Source organism: Vipera ursinii (genome assembly GCF_947247035.1).
Source record: "Vipera ursinii genome assembly, chromosome: 1".
Taxonomy (NCBI): Eukaryota; Metazoa; Chordata; class Lepidosauria; order Squamata; family Viperidae; genus Vipera; species Vipera ursinii.
This window is the reverse complement of record NC_139512.1, coordinates 234726135-234740423: the sequence shown is the minus strand read 5'-3', so window position 1 is coordinate 234740423 and position 14289 is coordinate 234726135. Positions and strand designations below refer to the sequence as shown.

Sequence of the window (14289 nt, the reverse complement as noted above, 5' to 3'; positions counted from 1 at the left end):
ATGTTTCCCAAACCTCAATACATAACAGGATTAGGATAAAATCTAATCATAAATCAATAAGTCAATAAATCAATAACTGCCCTGCTGTTTTATATCATGAGCTAATGTTGGTCCCAGCATATGGTTACTTCTTATCCCCCTTGCATTATGCAGAGGATCACTGACTGCCTCTGCATGAAAGGGTTCATGTTTTCTCTTCTTAATCCAATTGAATGAATTTGCCCTAATGAATTTGTCAAATAGCCCATCATGATTTAGTCAGCAAACAGGTTGTCTTTGACTTATGACTATAGCTGAACCCAACATTTCCATTGCTAAGCAAGGCAGTTGCTAAGTGAGCTTTGCTCCATTTTGTAACTTTTTTTTGCCACAGCTGTTAAGAGAACCACTGCAGCTGTTAAGTGAATCTGGCTTCCCCCACTGACTTGGCTTATGAGAAGCCAGCTGGGAAGGTTACAAATGATGATGACATGACCCCAGGACAATGCAACTGTCATATATACATGCTGGTTGCCAAGTGCCCAAATTATGATCATGTGACCACGGGGATGCTGCAATGGTCGTAAGCAGTGGTGGGATTCAAATATGTGAACAATTGGTTCTCTGTGCAGATGCCACTTCCGGAAGTCCATTCTGGGCCTGGGCAACAAAAAAATTAGCTACCGGTTCTGCCAAACTGGTGTGAACTGGTCGTATGTGTGAAAACTGGTTGTAAGCAGTGGTGGGATTCAGCTGGTTCGCACCATTTCGGCAGAACCCGTAGCTAATTTTTTGTTGCCCAGGCCCAGAATGGACTTCCGGAAGCGGCATCCACACAGAGAACCGGTTGTTTACATATTTGAATCCCACCACTGGTTGCAAGTCTCTTTTTTCAGTGCCGTTATAACTTTCAATCATCACTAAACAAAGGCCTGTAAGTCAGGGATTGCCTGTATTGTATTCATCAAGCTAAGAAAGCTGACTCCGCCTTGCAGTTTCCTGCCTTTTAGGTGTTACTGTAAATATATTCAAAAGGAAGTCGGAAGATGTGAGCCTCTTCCGTGCAAGCAGACTTGTCCCATGCCACATAAAATTGTAAGAGGAAGGTGCTAACTCATAGTAAAGGGGTGTAGATTCCCCTCTTCATTCTTTTCCATTCGTGCATTGACAGGAGGAGAAGATGAAGAATAAGTTAATTACAATCTTCAAGACTAATCTGTGTTAAATTAGTTACTACATCCTATAATTGGAAACTTGCAAATTAGGCATGGGAGGCAAAGATGTGTATATACGTGATTGCTTTCTTTTCTGAAGACACCTGAAAACAAGGAGAATTTTCAAATATATTTAATGATATTAAAACACAACTGGTTGAAAGCAGCACTCCGATTGTAAATGTGCATCCATGAATAAAGTCCTTTTTGGCGTCAGGAGCAGTTCCAAATGATTGAAAATCTGGTTAATCTGCAGGTAATGTGCAATGAGAATGTAGAAGGAATGTAATAGACTATTTCCCGAGTATCTAAAATTCCAGAATCTGGGGAAAAATGAAAGCAAAATCACTGACAATTATTCTATGAAACATTAAAAAAAACACAAAGAATTAAACTGTAAATGCTTCAGAGAAAAGCAACTTTCATATTATCTTTTTTGACATTCTATCCCAGGGGTCTTCAAACTTGGCCCTTTTATGACTTGTGGACTTCAACTCCCAGAATTCCTCAGCCAGCGTTTCAATTTTTAATTTATAAATGGAATTATCAAATCGTTTTTGGGTCATCTTTGCCTCCCAGCCTCGATTTCCTATTTGTGAATGGTGTCATTGACTAACTATATCACAAAACTGTGAGGATCGAAGTGAGGAAGTCATGCAACTCTCAGTCTTCAGACTTAAGGAAAGGATACCATCAAAGCAATAATTACCAGCCTTAGAGTGGTTCTGTTGCTGAATGACGATGATCAATAATCCAGTATCAGTTTTATAAAATTCTCTTTCTCTTACTGCCTCCCTTTTGCTCTCTTCTCAGTTTGAGATCCAGTGGCTGATGATTCATTGTGACCCTCAGCGTCCTCAAAGGGAAACATGCAGCGAACTCACCATCAGGAGCTCGGTAATCTTTAGGGCAAAGCTTGCTTTTCAACTTTGGAATACAGGCAGTCCTCGACTTACGACCATAATTGAGCCCAAAATTTCTGTTGTTAAGTGAGGCATTTGTTAAGTGAGTTTTGCCCCATTTCACAACTTTTCTTGCCACAGTTGTTAAGTGAACCCCTGCAGTTGTTACGTTAGTAACACAACTGTTAAGTGAATCTGGCTTCCCCACTGACTTGGCTTGTCAGAAAGTCACAAAAGGTGATCACGGGACCTTGGCAGTAAAGGTCATAAATGTGAACCAGTTGCCAAGCATCTGAATTTCTGATCATGGGGATGCTGCAAAGGTGGTAACTGTGAAAAACGGTCATAAGTCAGATTTTTCAGTGCCGTTGTAACTTTGAATGGTCACTAAACAAACTGTTGTAAGTCAAGGATTACCTGTATTCAGAATGCCGTAATATAGTTCCCTTTTATAGCAAAGCTTTAAAAAGGACATAATTCAGGATGGGAAGTTGTCTCTCCTTGTCCGATGAAGCCCTTTGCAGCATCGTTCAAGACAAGCGCTAGGCAGAAAGTGCTCAGTGCTAAAAGTAAGGCAAAGGGTTAAAAACCTGGAGTCATTCAATCCCTCCTTTCTAGACATCAGATTTCCTCCAGTCTAGCTACTCTCCTCCAACACTCATCTGCACAACAGCTGTGCTTTTTGCTGGTTGTGCCAATTTGGAGGAAATTGGAGGGGTTCCGTAACCTTAAAAATCCATCTGTGGCCATTGAAGAAGTAACCATGGCTAGCTCGGGCTCCTGCACAAAGTTCATGTGGATTTTTCTGCAAGTCATTTGCCTTTGTCTAGCACAAGTAAGTTGTGCCTAACTTTTTTTTGTGTTATTCTTTCCAGATAAGTCAGACAATCATAAAGGTAAGTCTTAAAACTAGAAGGATTCTTACTCAGAGGAAGCCTGTAAAAAGTTTCAATAAACTCCTTGCTCTTTGATTCTAGTTTGGATTGTCAAACAATTAAAACAGTGTGTATATTTCTAGCAATGCTGCTATGTTGGAGAAGGCATGGGATCTATTATGCCCAGCTGGAGAGCTTCATACTAGGGGAAGTCAGAAGCCACTGTAAAATATACTGCTTGACATATCATGGTTTGAACCTCCACTGAGTTATTTTTCCTGGTTGGTGAGGCTTCACGGGGAACCTATGTGCCATTCAGAGTAATCTAACTAAGGTCAACAAGTATGATTAGGTTGGGGTCCATTCTGCCAGTTTTGATGCTTCCCTCCCCCCAGATATATTTGGTACCCTTCTGCCTTAAACCAGAATTTTTAGTCCAAGGAAACTCATTTGTTTTTATTCAGCGCAATCCACAAAGGATTAAGTTAGGTGGGTTAATTATCACTTCAGTTCCCTAAGTAATCTTTTTTATAATTACAAACAGGATAATAAAAGGGATCATTTCTTCCACATTTATGTGTAACCTGGGCTTCCAACTGATCTTAGTGATTGTGAATATAGAGCCAAAATTGATTTTTTTTAAAAATAATTACCTTATAGTGATATACACAGGTAATAGAATAGAGCTGGAAGGGACCTTGGAGATCTTCTAGTCCAGCACCCTGTTTAAGCAGGAGAACCTATACCATCTCAGACAAGTGACTGTCTAGCCTCTTTTTAAAAATCTCCAGTGATGGAGCACCCACAATTTCTGGGGACAAGCTATTCCACTGGTTAATTGACCTCACTGCCAAGAAGTTTCTCCTTAATTCCAGTTTGATTGTCTCTTTGATCAGTTTCCAACCATTGTTTCTTGTCCTTCCCTCTGGTGCTCTGGTGAACAATGTGTGGCAGCCCCTCAGATACTGGAACACTGCTATCATGTCTCTCTTAGTTCTTCTTTTCTTTAGACTAGCCAAACCCAAGTCCTTCAGCTGTTCTTTGTATGTTTGTCTCCAGGCCTTTGATCATCTTAGTTGCTCTTCTCTGAATTTATTCCAAACTCAACATCTTTTTTGTGATATGGTGACCAAAATTGGTTGTGGTATTCCATGTGTGGTCTTACTAGGCTTTATAAAGCGGTACTAGTATTTTGTGTGATCTTAATTCTATGCCTCTGTTTATACAACCCAGGATTTTGTTAGCTTTTTTGGCTGCTGCTACACACTGCTGGCTCATGGTTAAGTGATCGTTCACTAGGACTCCAAGGTCCCTCTCACAGTTACAGTTTTTAAGCCAGGTCTTGCCCAATCTGTACTTCTACCTTTGATTTTTTTTCCGGCCTAAATGTAAAACTTTGCTTTTCTTCACATTGAAACTCATTTTGTTGGATAGGGCCCATTGTTTAAGATCTTGGTTCCTGAGTTTGTCTTCTGGGGTGTTGGCTACTCCTGCCAGTTCGGTATCATTTGCAAATTTGATGAGTTCCCCTTCAAATCCCTCATCTAAGTCATTGAGGAAGATATTGAAGAGTACTGGGCCTAGGATGGAACCTTGTGGCACCCCACTGCTTACTTCTCTCCACGTGGATGTACTGCCATTGAGGACTACTCGTTGAGTACGGTTTGCCAGCCAGCTACAGATTCATGTGGTGGTGATGTTGTCTATTCCACCTTTTTATAGCTTACCAAGGAGTAGGTTGTGGTCTACTTTATCAAATGCCTTACTGAAGTCTAAGTAGACTACTTCCACAGTATTTCGCTGGTCTATTAGTTTAGTCACTTTGTTGAAGAATGTTTGGCATGATTTGTTTTTAACAAACCCGTGCTGGCTACTAGTCATAACTTTGTTTGCTTCTAATTGTTCGCAGATCAGTTTTTTGATTATCTTTTCTAGGATCTTTCCAGGTATTGATGTTAAACTGATTGCTCTGTAGTTTCTTGGATCCATTTTTCCCCTTTCTTAAAGATTGGAACCACATCAGCCCGTTTCCAATCCTCAGGTACTTCCCCTGTGCTCCAGGAGTTTTGAAAGATGTGGTGTAATGGTTCTGAGAAAACATCTGCCAACTCCTTCAGAACTCTGGGATGTAATCTGTCAGGCCCCGGTGATTTATATTCATCAAGGTTGAATAGGTGTTCTCTTACCATTTTCTTGCTTATTTTAATTTTTGTTTCTAATTTGTCTTTTGCAGCGGTTTTTTTGGTATGTTGGGCTATGGTTTCTTTTTGTGGGAAGACTGATGTAAAGTATGAGTTAAGCAGCTCTGCTTTCTCCCTGTTGCCTGTTATTTCCTTGCCATCTTCTCTCTTTAGTGGACCTACAGTTTCCTTGACTTTTTTCTTGTTGTTAATAGTACCAAGGTAAGTAAATGGAAGAAAATTGAATGCAGAACAGGGGACTTTGCTGTGGAAAATACAGAACAGGAAAATTTCTTTTCTGTGAATATCACTCAGCTCACTTATTTGAGGATCCTGAAAAGATGATATGTTTCCTAATAACAGTCATTCACTGTTTTGTGAAAGAATTCTCTAGTGACTGACACACAGTAAAGCAGAATTGCATTTATATATGCTTTCTTTTATGAGCTTACATTAAAAATAGATGAAAAGCTCTCATTTTTTGACCGTCTTCAAAGAATGACAGAAAACCAGCTGAGAGTTTACTTAAAAATATTAATGTGTAATAATGCATTTCTCCAAAATGACATGTTACATTTTTTGAAGCACAGTGAGCAAATCCAACAGATTTGTCATGACTTTTATTTGTATAGACTCAAGCTAGCTTTGCTAGACATTAGAAAAAAAAATCTGCCTATGTTTTTTTACAAAGTAAATAAATGTGTACTATGCAGCCTTATGGCTGATTGTGACATGAAGCAACTTACTTTGCAAACAATAATGACTCTTCTGCATAATGTCTGAATTAAAAATAGTTTTTAAACTACTGGTTGTGAGAACTCTGGCTAAAGCTGGAATTGTCACATTCTGAAATTTATAGGAAAACTGCTTTTCCTCTCAGCCATTTAACTTCTCTATGAAAAGTGTGAGGTACAAAAAAGGGCCTGTTAGAAAATCACAGAGCATCCACTGTGAAGTCAGAATTTCATCACCAAAAGAAAACAATGTGTCTTATGGGCCTTGAATTCCCTCCCCTAAATTATTTTTGAAAATGAATGGTTTGGAATTTTCCAAACCTCTTGGGACTTACAGAAATAGAAATAGATAGATAGACAGACAGACAGATAGATAGATAGATAAAAGATAAGGTTTTATTAAGGGCTATGATATGTATATATAATTAATCTCTTATTTATGTATATGTCTCAGAAGATAAGTCTCGACATACAGTAATGGCAATTTCGCTTAAACTCATTGGTGCAGTTACCATTTTATTTTCCCATTTTACAAGGGAGTGAAGTCAATGGGGTACAATTTTAATTCACAGGACATTATTTTATTCCATTTTATCACAGGGCCAGTCATTGTGAGAAGACATCTTTTCCTGTGTAGAATGAAATGAAAATATAAAGCATAATAATCCCTTCCTTTTCATTCCCAGTTATTGCCTTAAAGCAATGATGGCAAACCTTTTAGAGACTGAGTGCTCCAAAACCAGCCCTGCCCCCACTTCCCCTCCCCCACCTTCCCCGGCCACCCCCATTCTGCCCCTGCCAGCCCCCAGGGCCACTCACTGCCTCCACGGCCTGCCACACATCACCCAGGCAACCCAGCAGCACCATAGTGGCCATGCCCTCCGCCCACACCCCACAACATCAACTGTGCATGACAGGGCGCGAGGGTGGAGTCTTGTCCCCGCTACCCAGGTGCCATGTCCTTGGCTGCGGTGCTCCGCATGGACTATGCTCAGGGGTGACTCTCCTCCGGGGGGGCTGCTGGTGAGGAGGGGGCCATGGGGGGAGGCAGGGCTAGGGTGATGCCGCACGTGCCCACAGAGAGGGCTCTGAGTGCCGCCTCTGGCACGCGTGCCGTAGGTTCGCCACCACTGCCTTAAGAGGTTCTTTCATTAAGGATTTACTGTAGGCCGGTGGAGATTCTCAGTCATCCAGTTCATAGTTGTCCCAAGGGTCCTTTTTTCTTCAAAAGGCAACTGGACTGTTTTTTCCTTGAGGAAGAAGAAGAAAACATTTTGCTTCCTATCCAAGAAGCTTCATCAGTTTCAGAAGCTTCACCCTGCCTTCAGAACGTGATGAAGCTTCTTGAATGAGAAGCAAAACCTTTTCTTCTTCCTCCTCTAGGAAAAAAAAAACAGTCCAGTTGCCTTTTGAAGAAAAAAGCACTTTTGAGATTTACTGTAGGCATAGGTATGAATTCTGTCTCTGCTCACCTCCACTAACAAGAGATGCATATACGTAGATGCATGCACATCTATCCCCACACACCATTTGTCAATCTGTAGAACTTGGATTATGATTACACACATTCCTCATGAATTACTCTCAGGCGGATTAGAACAGGAGCATATTACCCAATCAAGCAAACTGAATTTGATTAGGTTAGTCAGACTATCTTGCTCGTGGTTCTCAGTTGCTCCTTCCTCTTTTTATAGGATGGTTTGAGTTGCTTCTTCTTCCTACTGCACTTTAAACATTTTTTTTATTCCTTGCCAGAGAGGCCCTCCAGGTCCACAAGGCCCCCCTGGCCCCCCAGGCCCCCCAGGTGTTCCTGGCATTGATGGCATAGATGTAAGTATAGCTTGTTCTGTGTGTGGCAGGGAGCATTCAAGACATTCCTCCCCAATATTATACAATGACACTGCTGTCTTACTGAATACACTCTCTGAGTTGTATTCAGCATGCAACACACTTGGGCACAACTCTGTCATAACCTGTAAACTGGTATTAGAAATTTTGTGCTGTTTGGACCGGAAACTTAGGAGGTGCATTCTTTAGACCCAAAGAACTAGAACTGGTGGTGTGAACCACAAAAAAAAAATTTTTCTGCAGCAGGATCAGGTCCATCGTATAATCTGTCATTTGCATTAGGGATTCTGCAAGATTAGTATTTATAATCTGCAAATTCCATTTGATTAGCTTTATAGCAATTCTGTCTGCTGGCCATCAGGATTCCTCCATGTAACGTGCATGTGTGTGTGCGTACAGGGATATTTATCATATCTGCATAATACATATACAATTTACAGATAGAATTGTAAGTGCTATTATGTTAAAATGAATTTCACTTGACTGTGACTTTCCTTTATCCCATTAGGGAGACAGAGGCACTAATGGCCCCCCAGGCCGTCCAGTAAGTACCTGAGAATAGGTAGCATTTTTAAAATACCGTCTTTAAATGAAATATCTGTTTTTATTTGCTAACTTACTTCGTTGGTATCCAATTCACTCCTATAGGGTCCAGATGGTGATGCAGGAAAACCAGGTGTCCCTGGATTGCCAGGAATACCAGGAGCTGATGTGAGTGCAAATTTATGCATAATTTTTGCCCATGAGAAGCTGGTACAATATATGCAGTACGGCTGTGAGTGAACCTGCAACCAAGGTTACTGATCTTTATGGTGTTATTCCAAGCCAGGGGTCTTCAAACCTGGCCCTTTTATGACTTGTGGACTTCAATTCCCAGAATTCCACAGCCAGGTGCCTGGCTGAGGAATTCTGGGAGTTGAAGTCCACAAGTCATAAAAGGGCCAAGTTTGAAGACCCCTGTTCTAAGCTGTTTCCCTGTGCTAAAAAGATTCTTTTGATTTAGAGCAGATACCAGGTGGGTGAAAGTGACAAGCTGAACTCTCTGAAATTGGGACTTCTTTACTTCACAATTCCCTTGAATTTAGGCAGAGCATAATAACATTATAGAATCACAGGGTTGCAATGGATGTTGGTGGTCACAAAGTCCAATCCCCTGTCACGCGTACCAATCTTTGCACTATCCCAGACAAATGGAAATCTTTTCTTGAAAACTTTCAGCGATGAACCATCTATATTTCAGAAGGCAGTCTGTTCCACAGCTTAACAATCAGGGAATTCATCTTTTTTTTAAAAAAATGGATTTCTCACTGTAAAGGTTTTACCCACTGGTTCTTGACTTACCTTTGAGTGTTCATTGGCTTGTGTTTCTGCAGTCTCCAATCCAATGGAATGTTTGAAAAAAAATAGTTTATAAAATAATGTCAGGACTCTGTTCATCAGAACAATCATCTTTTGAAAACTGAACTTAATGGGATGAAATTTGATATAGTGAGAGGAATTAGTAATGTGGGGAAAAAACACCCCACCCTCATAATATTTCCCTTATTGCCAACTGTTTCCTGGTCACATGACTTATAGCAGAACTCCAGAAATAAGAGACTGGAAAGAATTCCATGCTCTTTGTGCATGCTTTCCTTAAGCCCTATGCTGTAAGGGATTTAGAAAGAATCAGCACCTGGGAATGAGCCATTGTTATAGATATACAGTAGCTATGTAATTCTAACTCATCCTTCACTCTCCTGATGCCCTTTGCCTTTGCTGGGTGACAGCAAAGCTGAGAGCCTTTGGCAGAAGAAATGTATTCTAGGCACTGGACTCAATGGTCTTACAAAATCTTGTTTACTTACATACAATTTACACAGTGGTGACTATTTCCTCCATAGAGAAGCACACATGACATAACTTGAACCTGTTCACGTTTGTTCAGAAACCTCCCCATCTATTTATTTGATGGACTTTATTGCAAAGCAAGTATATAATTATTTGTTATAAATAGAACAGTTCAAAAACTTTGACTAAATTGGTGAAAAATCTCCCTCCTTGCCCTATTAGCGGAAAAGACTAATTCAAATGTTAACGCACGCACGCACACACACACACACACACACACACACACACACTTAAAATACATGGCTGCAAATTAATTTCTCTTTCCTGTGTTCAAAAATGCTGCAGCCAATCCACATACTTGGAAAATCCACAAGTTAAATTTTGATACATATAAATATCAGGGATGTAATAAAAAAAACAACCCATACACATATATCTTCTAGAAAAATATTGACAGTCCTGTCGATGTCAGCTGAAATGCAAGGATCATAGGACAAAACCAAAGCATCTCCAGCAGGGTGATTGTAATCTAACTGAAGCAGTTTTTTTGTTTGGTCATAAAGTCATTTTATGTTCATGCAGAATTCATGTCAAATTGTTTTTAATCTAATTCTCCATTGGTTTTCCAATACAGAACTTTCAAGCTCGTTACTCCTATGATCGTGTAACTGACTAATGGGAATTATATTATCTTTTATCATATCCCTCTAAAGGCAGATTACTGACTTTATGGTCACAGACAGTTTCTCTAAAACATCTAAATACTGTGGAACTTGCAATAGATCCTTGTGGAGGATGGTAGTACAAATAAATAAATGAATGAACTTCAGAAGAAGCAGTTGAAGCTGGACCAAAGAAACCAAATATTAGATGCTTAAGCTGAAAATACTTCCAGGAAGCAGTTGGTAGTAAATCAAGCTCATTTTAAAAACTTCTTTGCTTCCAGAGAACTAAGTTGATGTAAAGTAAAAGTACTATGACAGACCCAGTTTATATATCTTCACACAGATACAGATGGCATTTTTAAACTGGGATTATTTTATACTGTAATCTTTTCATGGGACATGGGTCAAAATTACATTTCTGATTCAATACTTCTCATAGATGTGTTGCCACACTATTTCAGGGATAACATTTACATTCCCACAAACAGGAATTCCAGTACTTCAGTGAGATCAGATAATCATTTGGTTAAATTGAAAGAAGGGGTGAGTTCTTGAAGTGATTAAAGCTACTATAATTGCCCAGTGACAAACCTGAACATGTGAGAAATTAAATCCACTCTTTAAATGGGTAATTGTGATTTATACAATGAAAATTTCACGAGATGTCCTTGCAAAGAAATGTATTTAGTATGCTGTCCATTTGTTAAAATAATGTGATGGAATAAATATAGGAAAGCTCCTAAACAATTAAAAATCATCCTTGGAGTTACATTCATTTTAATCACATTTATATTAAGGGAATTTAATACCATGTTTCTAAATCTTCTTCCAACTCTATCAAAGCTGCGGATAAGTTCACATTTACCAGTTGAAAAGAGCTCCTGAAAGCAAAACAATGTATATTTTCTGTGTTGTTGTTGTGATCCATCAGCATCAGATCTGATTTGCAGACTATCCAGACAGAGACTTCTGGTCTATCTTTAAAACATAAAATATCATCAGTATGTAATATTTTATTTTATATTCCAGTAGGAAACAGTAACTCTTTTTTTCCTACTGGACTTCCATGATACTTTCAGAATTTCTAGTTATGCATGATATGACTTGTATAGCCAAATTAAAAAGTAAAGGACAAAAAGATTTCCTTGAACCGATTTGAATCAAGAAACAACACCATTAATTTAACACCCATGATTTAAGTAAATTTAATCCTGTGGTAGATTTGGTAAAGCCAACTTTTATTAAACAAAGAATCTCATATTCTATTTATGAAGATTGTTATTCTGTTTAGACTAACATTCAACAATTGTTGATTAATCAGTCTGGAATTTGTACAACATTCCCATTTATACCCTAAACATCATAGATAGTACAATATTACTTGATTAACTTGTTAGAAACCAGTAATTTAAAAAAATCTCAATAGATTTTTCTCCCATTTCCCAATTTCATTGCTATTTAATAGGCAATGAAATTCTGTTTTAGAAGTATAAAGTATGTTACATTTATATTTAATAAAGACAAAAATCTATGTCAGTCTAGCAATGCCTAGTGATCATAATTCTTCTAAGTTCTGCTCCAACAGTTGCTTCTTTTATATAAAATGTACATACATATCATATAAAAGAAGCTTTTATATGAATATAGCAGTTTATATAACTGCTGTTTTATGTATATTATTTATGTTAAATATAAATACTTACATAATACAATATAATATATAATATAATATAATATAAATATATTTTATATGAAATATAAATACTTATTTATAAAATACTTACTAACAGTTTCCCAAAGATGCTAAAGACTACCTAAAGAATGTACAGTATATAATTTTTATTCAAATTTCTCAAGAGTATGATCTGAAATCGTAGCACAATCTATAGCTTGCTTTAACTTTAGCCATCAAGTAATGGGCAGTCATAAAATAATGTAGTTAAAAGCATTTCTGTGTGCACCGATATCTATGGGATGGGACATAAATGACAAAATGTATACTGTAATATCACAATGCAACTTAATTGTTACCTACTTGAATGCAATATTAAAATAAAAGTGTAAAGAATAGAGCTTACATCATGCTATCATGCTGTCACAATGCCCAGTTTGTTATTTTCATGTCATAATGCAAGAAATGGACTCCTATGCTTATGTATAGAGAATATAAAAGCATGTTCTTTTTGTGAAAGTTTAATAGAATGTCAAATATCAAATAAATTAAATTCAGGCAATCTAATCTGGATATGTATTAGAAATTTGACAATATAATATTGGTGACAGAGTGTTATGATCCAACAAGGCCTCAAATTTAATTCAAATTGCCTTCAACTATTATGTGTTCCACTGACTTAATATACATTTGTTGAGAAAATTATATACTTGTCTTGTATAGTCTATGTTTGAAGCATGTAAATATAAGAGTGATTAATACGGATGACCCAGTCTGACAATGACTGTAATAAATGATCTTGATTCTATGCCTCTGTTTATACGACCCAGGATTGTACTAGCTTTTTTGGCTGCTGCCACATACTGCTGGCTCATATTCAAGTGATTGTCCACTAGGACTCCAAGGTCCCTCTTACAGTTACTGTTTTTGAGCCAGGTTTTGCCTAATCTGTACGTGTACCTTTGGTTTTTCCTGCCTAGGTGTAAAACCTTGTTTTTCTTCACATTAAATTTTATGTTGTTGCATAGGGCCTGTTGTTCAAGTCTGTCAAGATCTTTTTGGATCCTGAGGTTGTCTTCTGGGGTGTTGGCTATTCCTGCCAACTTAGTGTCATCTGCAAATTTGATGAGTTCCCTTTCTATTCCTTCATCTAAGTCATTTATGAAGATATTGAAGAGTACTGGGCCTAAGACAGGACCTTGTGGTACCTCACTGCTTATTTTTCTCCATGTAGATGTAGTACCATTAAGGACTTCTTGTAGAGTAAGGTTTGTCAGCCAGTTACAAATCCTTCTGGTGGTGATGCTGTCTATCCCACATTTTTCTAGTTTACCAAGAAGTAGGTTGTGGTCTACTTTGTCAAATGCCTTGCTGAAGTCTAAGTATAGCATGTCCACAGCATTTTGCTGGTCTTCTAATTTAGTCACTTTGTCAAACAATGAAATGAGATTGGTTTGTCATGATCTATTTTTAACAAACCCATGCTGGCTTCTACTTATAATTATATTTGTTTCTAGATGTTCACAGATCTGGTTTTTGATTATTTTTTTTCAGTATCTTCCCAGATATTGAAATTAGGCTGATTGGTCTATAGCAGGCATGTCAAACCCGCGACATCACGTGACATCACATGATGTATCACAACTTTTTCCCCATTGCCAGCAATGGAGTGGGCGTAGTTTCGGCATGACACATCCAGCCCACAGGCCAGCAGTTTGACATGCCTGGTCTATAGTTTCCTGGGTCTGTTTTTTTTTTACTAACTTAACAACTGAAGTGATTCACTTAACGACTGTGGCAGGAAAGATTGTAAAATGGGCAAAATTCACTTAACAAATGTCTCACTTAAGAACAGAAATTTTGGGGTCAATTGTGGTGGTAAGTTGAGAATGACCTGTATTGCTCTCTTGCAATAAATAAATATTTACTTATTATTTAACTTAGCTAAGACTTGTTTCTGTTTGACAAGAGAACTCCAATCCTTTAATGTTCCATGCCACTAGAAATGTTCCTGGTTTGATATAATTAACTTTAAAAAATAGCAGGCAGAGAACAAAAGCTTGTATCCATCCATACTGTATCTGAATTACATTCCAAACACAAGCACAATCTAATAACCTTTCAGAGAACCTGGTTTTACATATATCTTCTGCATACAGCAGGAAATAAATTAGTTCAAAAGAGCTTTCATGCCTTCCAGCTTTCCCAAATCACCTGGGGATTTCACTTGATAATCCCAGGTGAACATCTGCCCTTAGGAAACATTTATCCATGCACAGTAGGGGATACGTGCTTGTCCTGGTAAGTATGAATGAAATGAATTTCATGCACTGCTGTGTCTCTTTAACAAGCAGGAGGAGAGCTAAAGGCTTAAAGAGCAGGTTTCCAAA

General features: G+C 38.2%; 1 protein-coding gene across 1 annotated transcript in view; it reads left to right on the top strand.

Annotated features, from left to right (window-relative positions):
- The window catches only part of COL9A1 (collagen type IX alpha 1 chain), a gene marked incomplete at its 3' end in the record, with an annotated part of 97506 nt that overhangs the window by 20838 nt on the left and 62379 nt on the right, over nt 1-14289 (top strand). The window contains exons 6-10 of the mRNA XM_083350620.1: nt 2007-2090; nt 2971-2991; nt 7640-7714; nt 8241-8276; nt 8381-8443. Of these exons, the coding sequence (XP_083206746.1) occupies nt 2007-2090; nt 2971-2991; nt 7640-7714; nt 8241-8276; nt 8381-8443 (279 nt within the window). The remainder of the gene's footprint in view (nt 1-2006; nt 2091-2970; nt 2992-7639; nt 7715-8240; nt 8277-8380; nt 8444-14289) is intronic.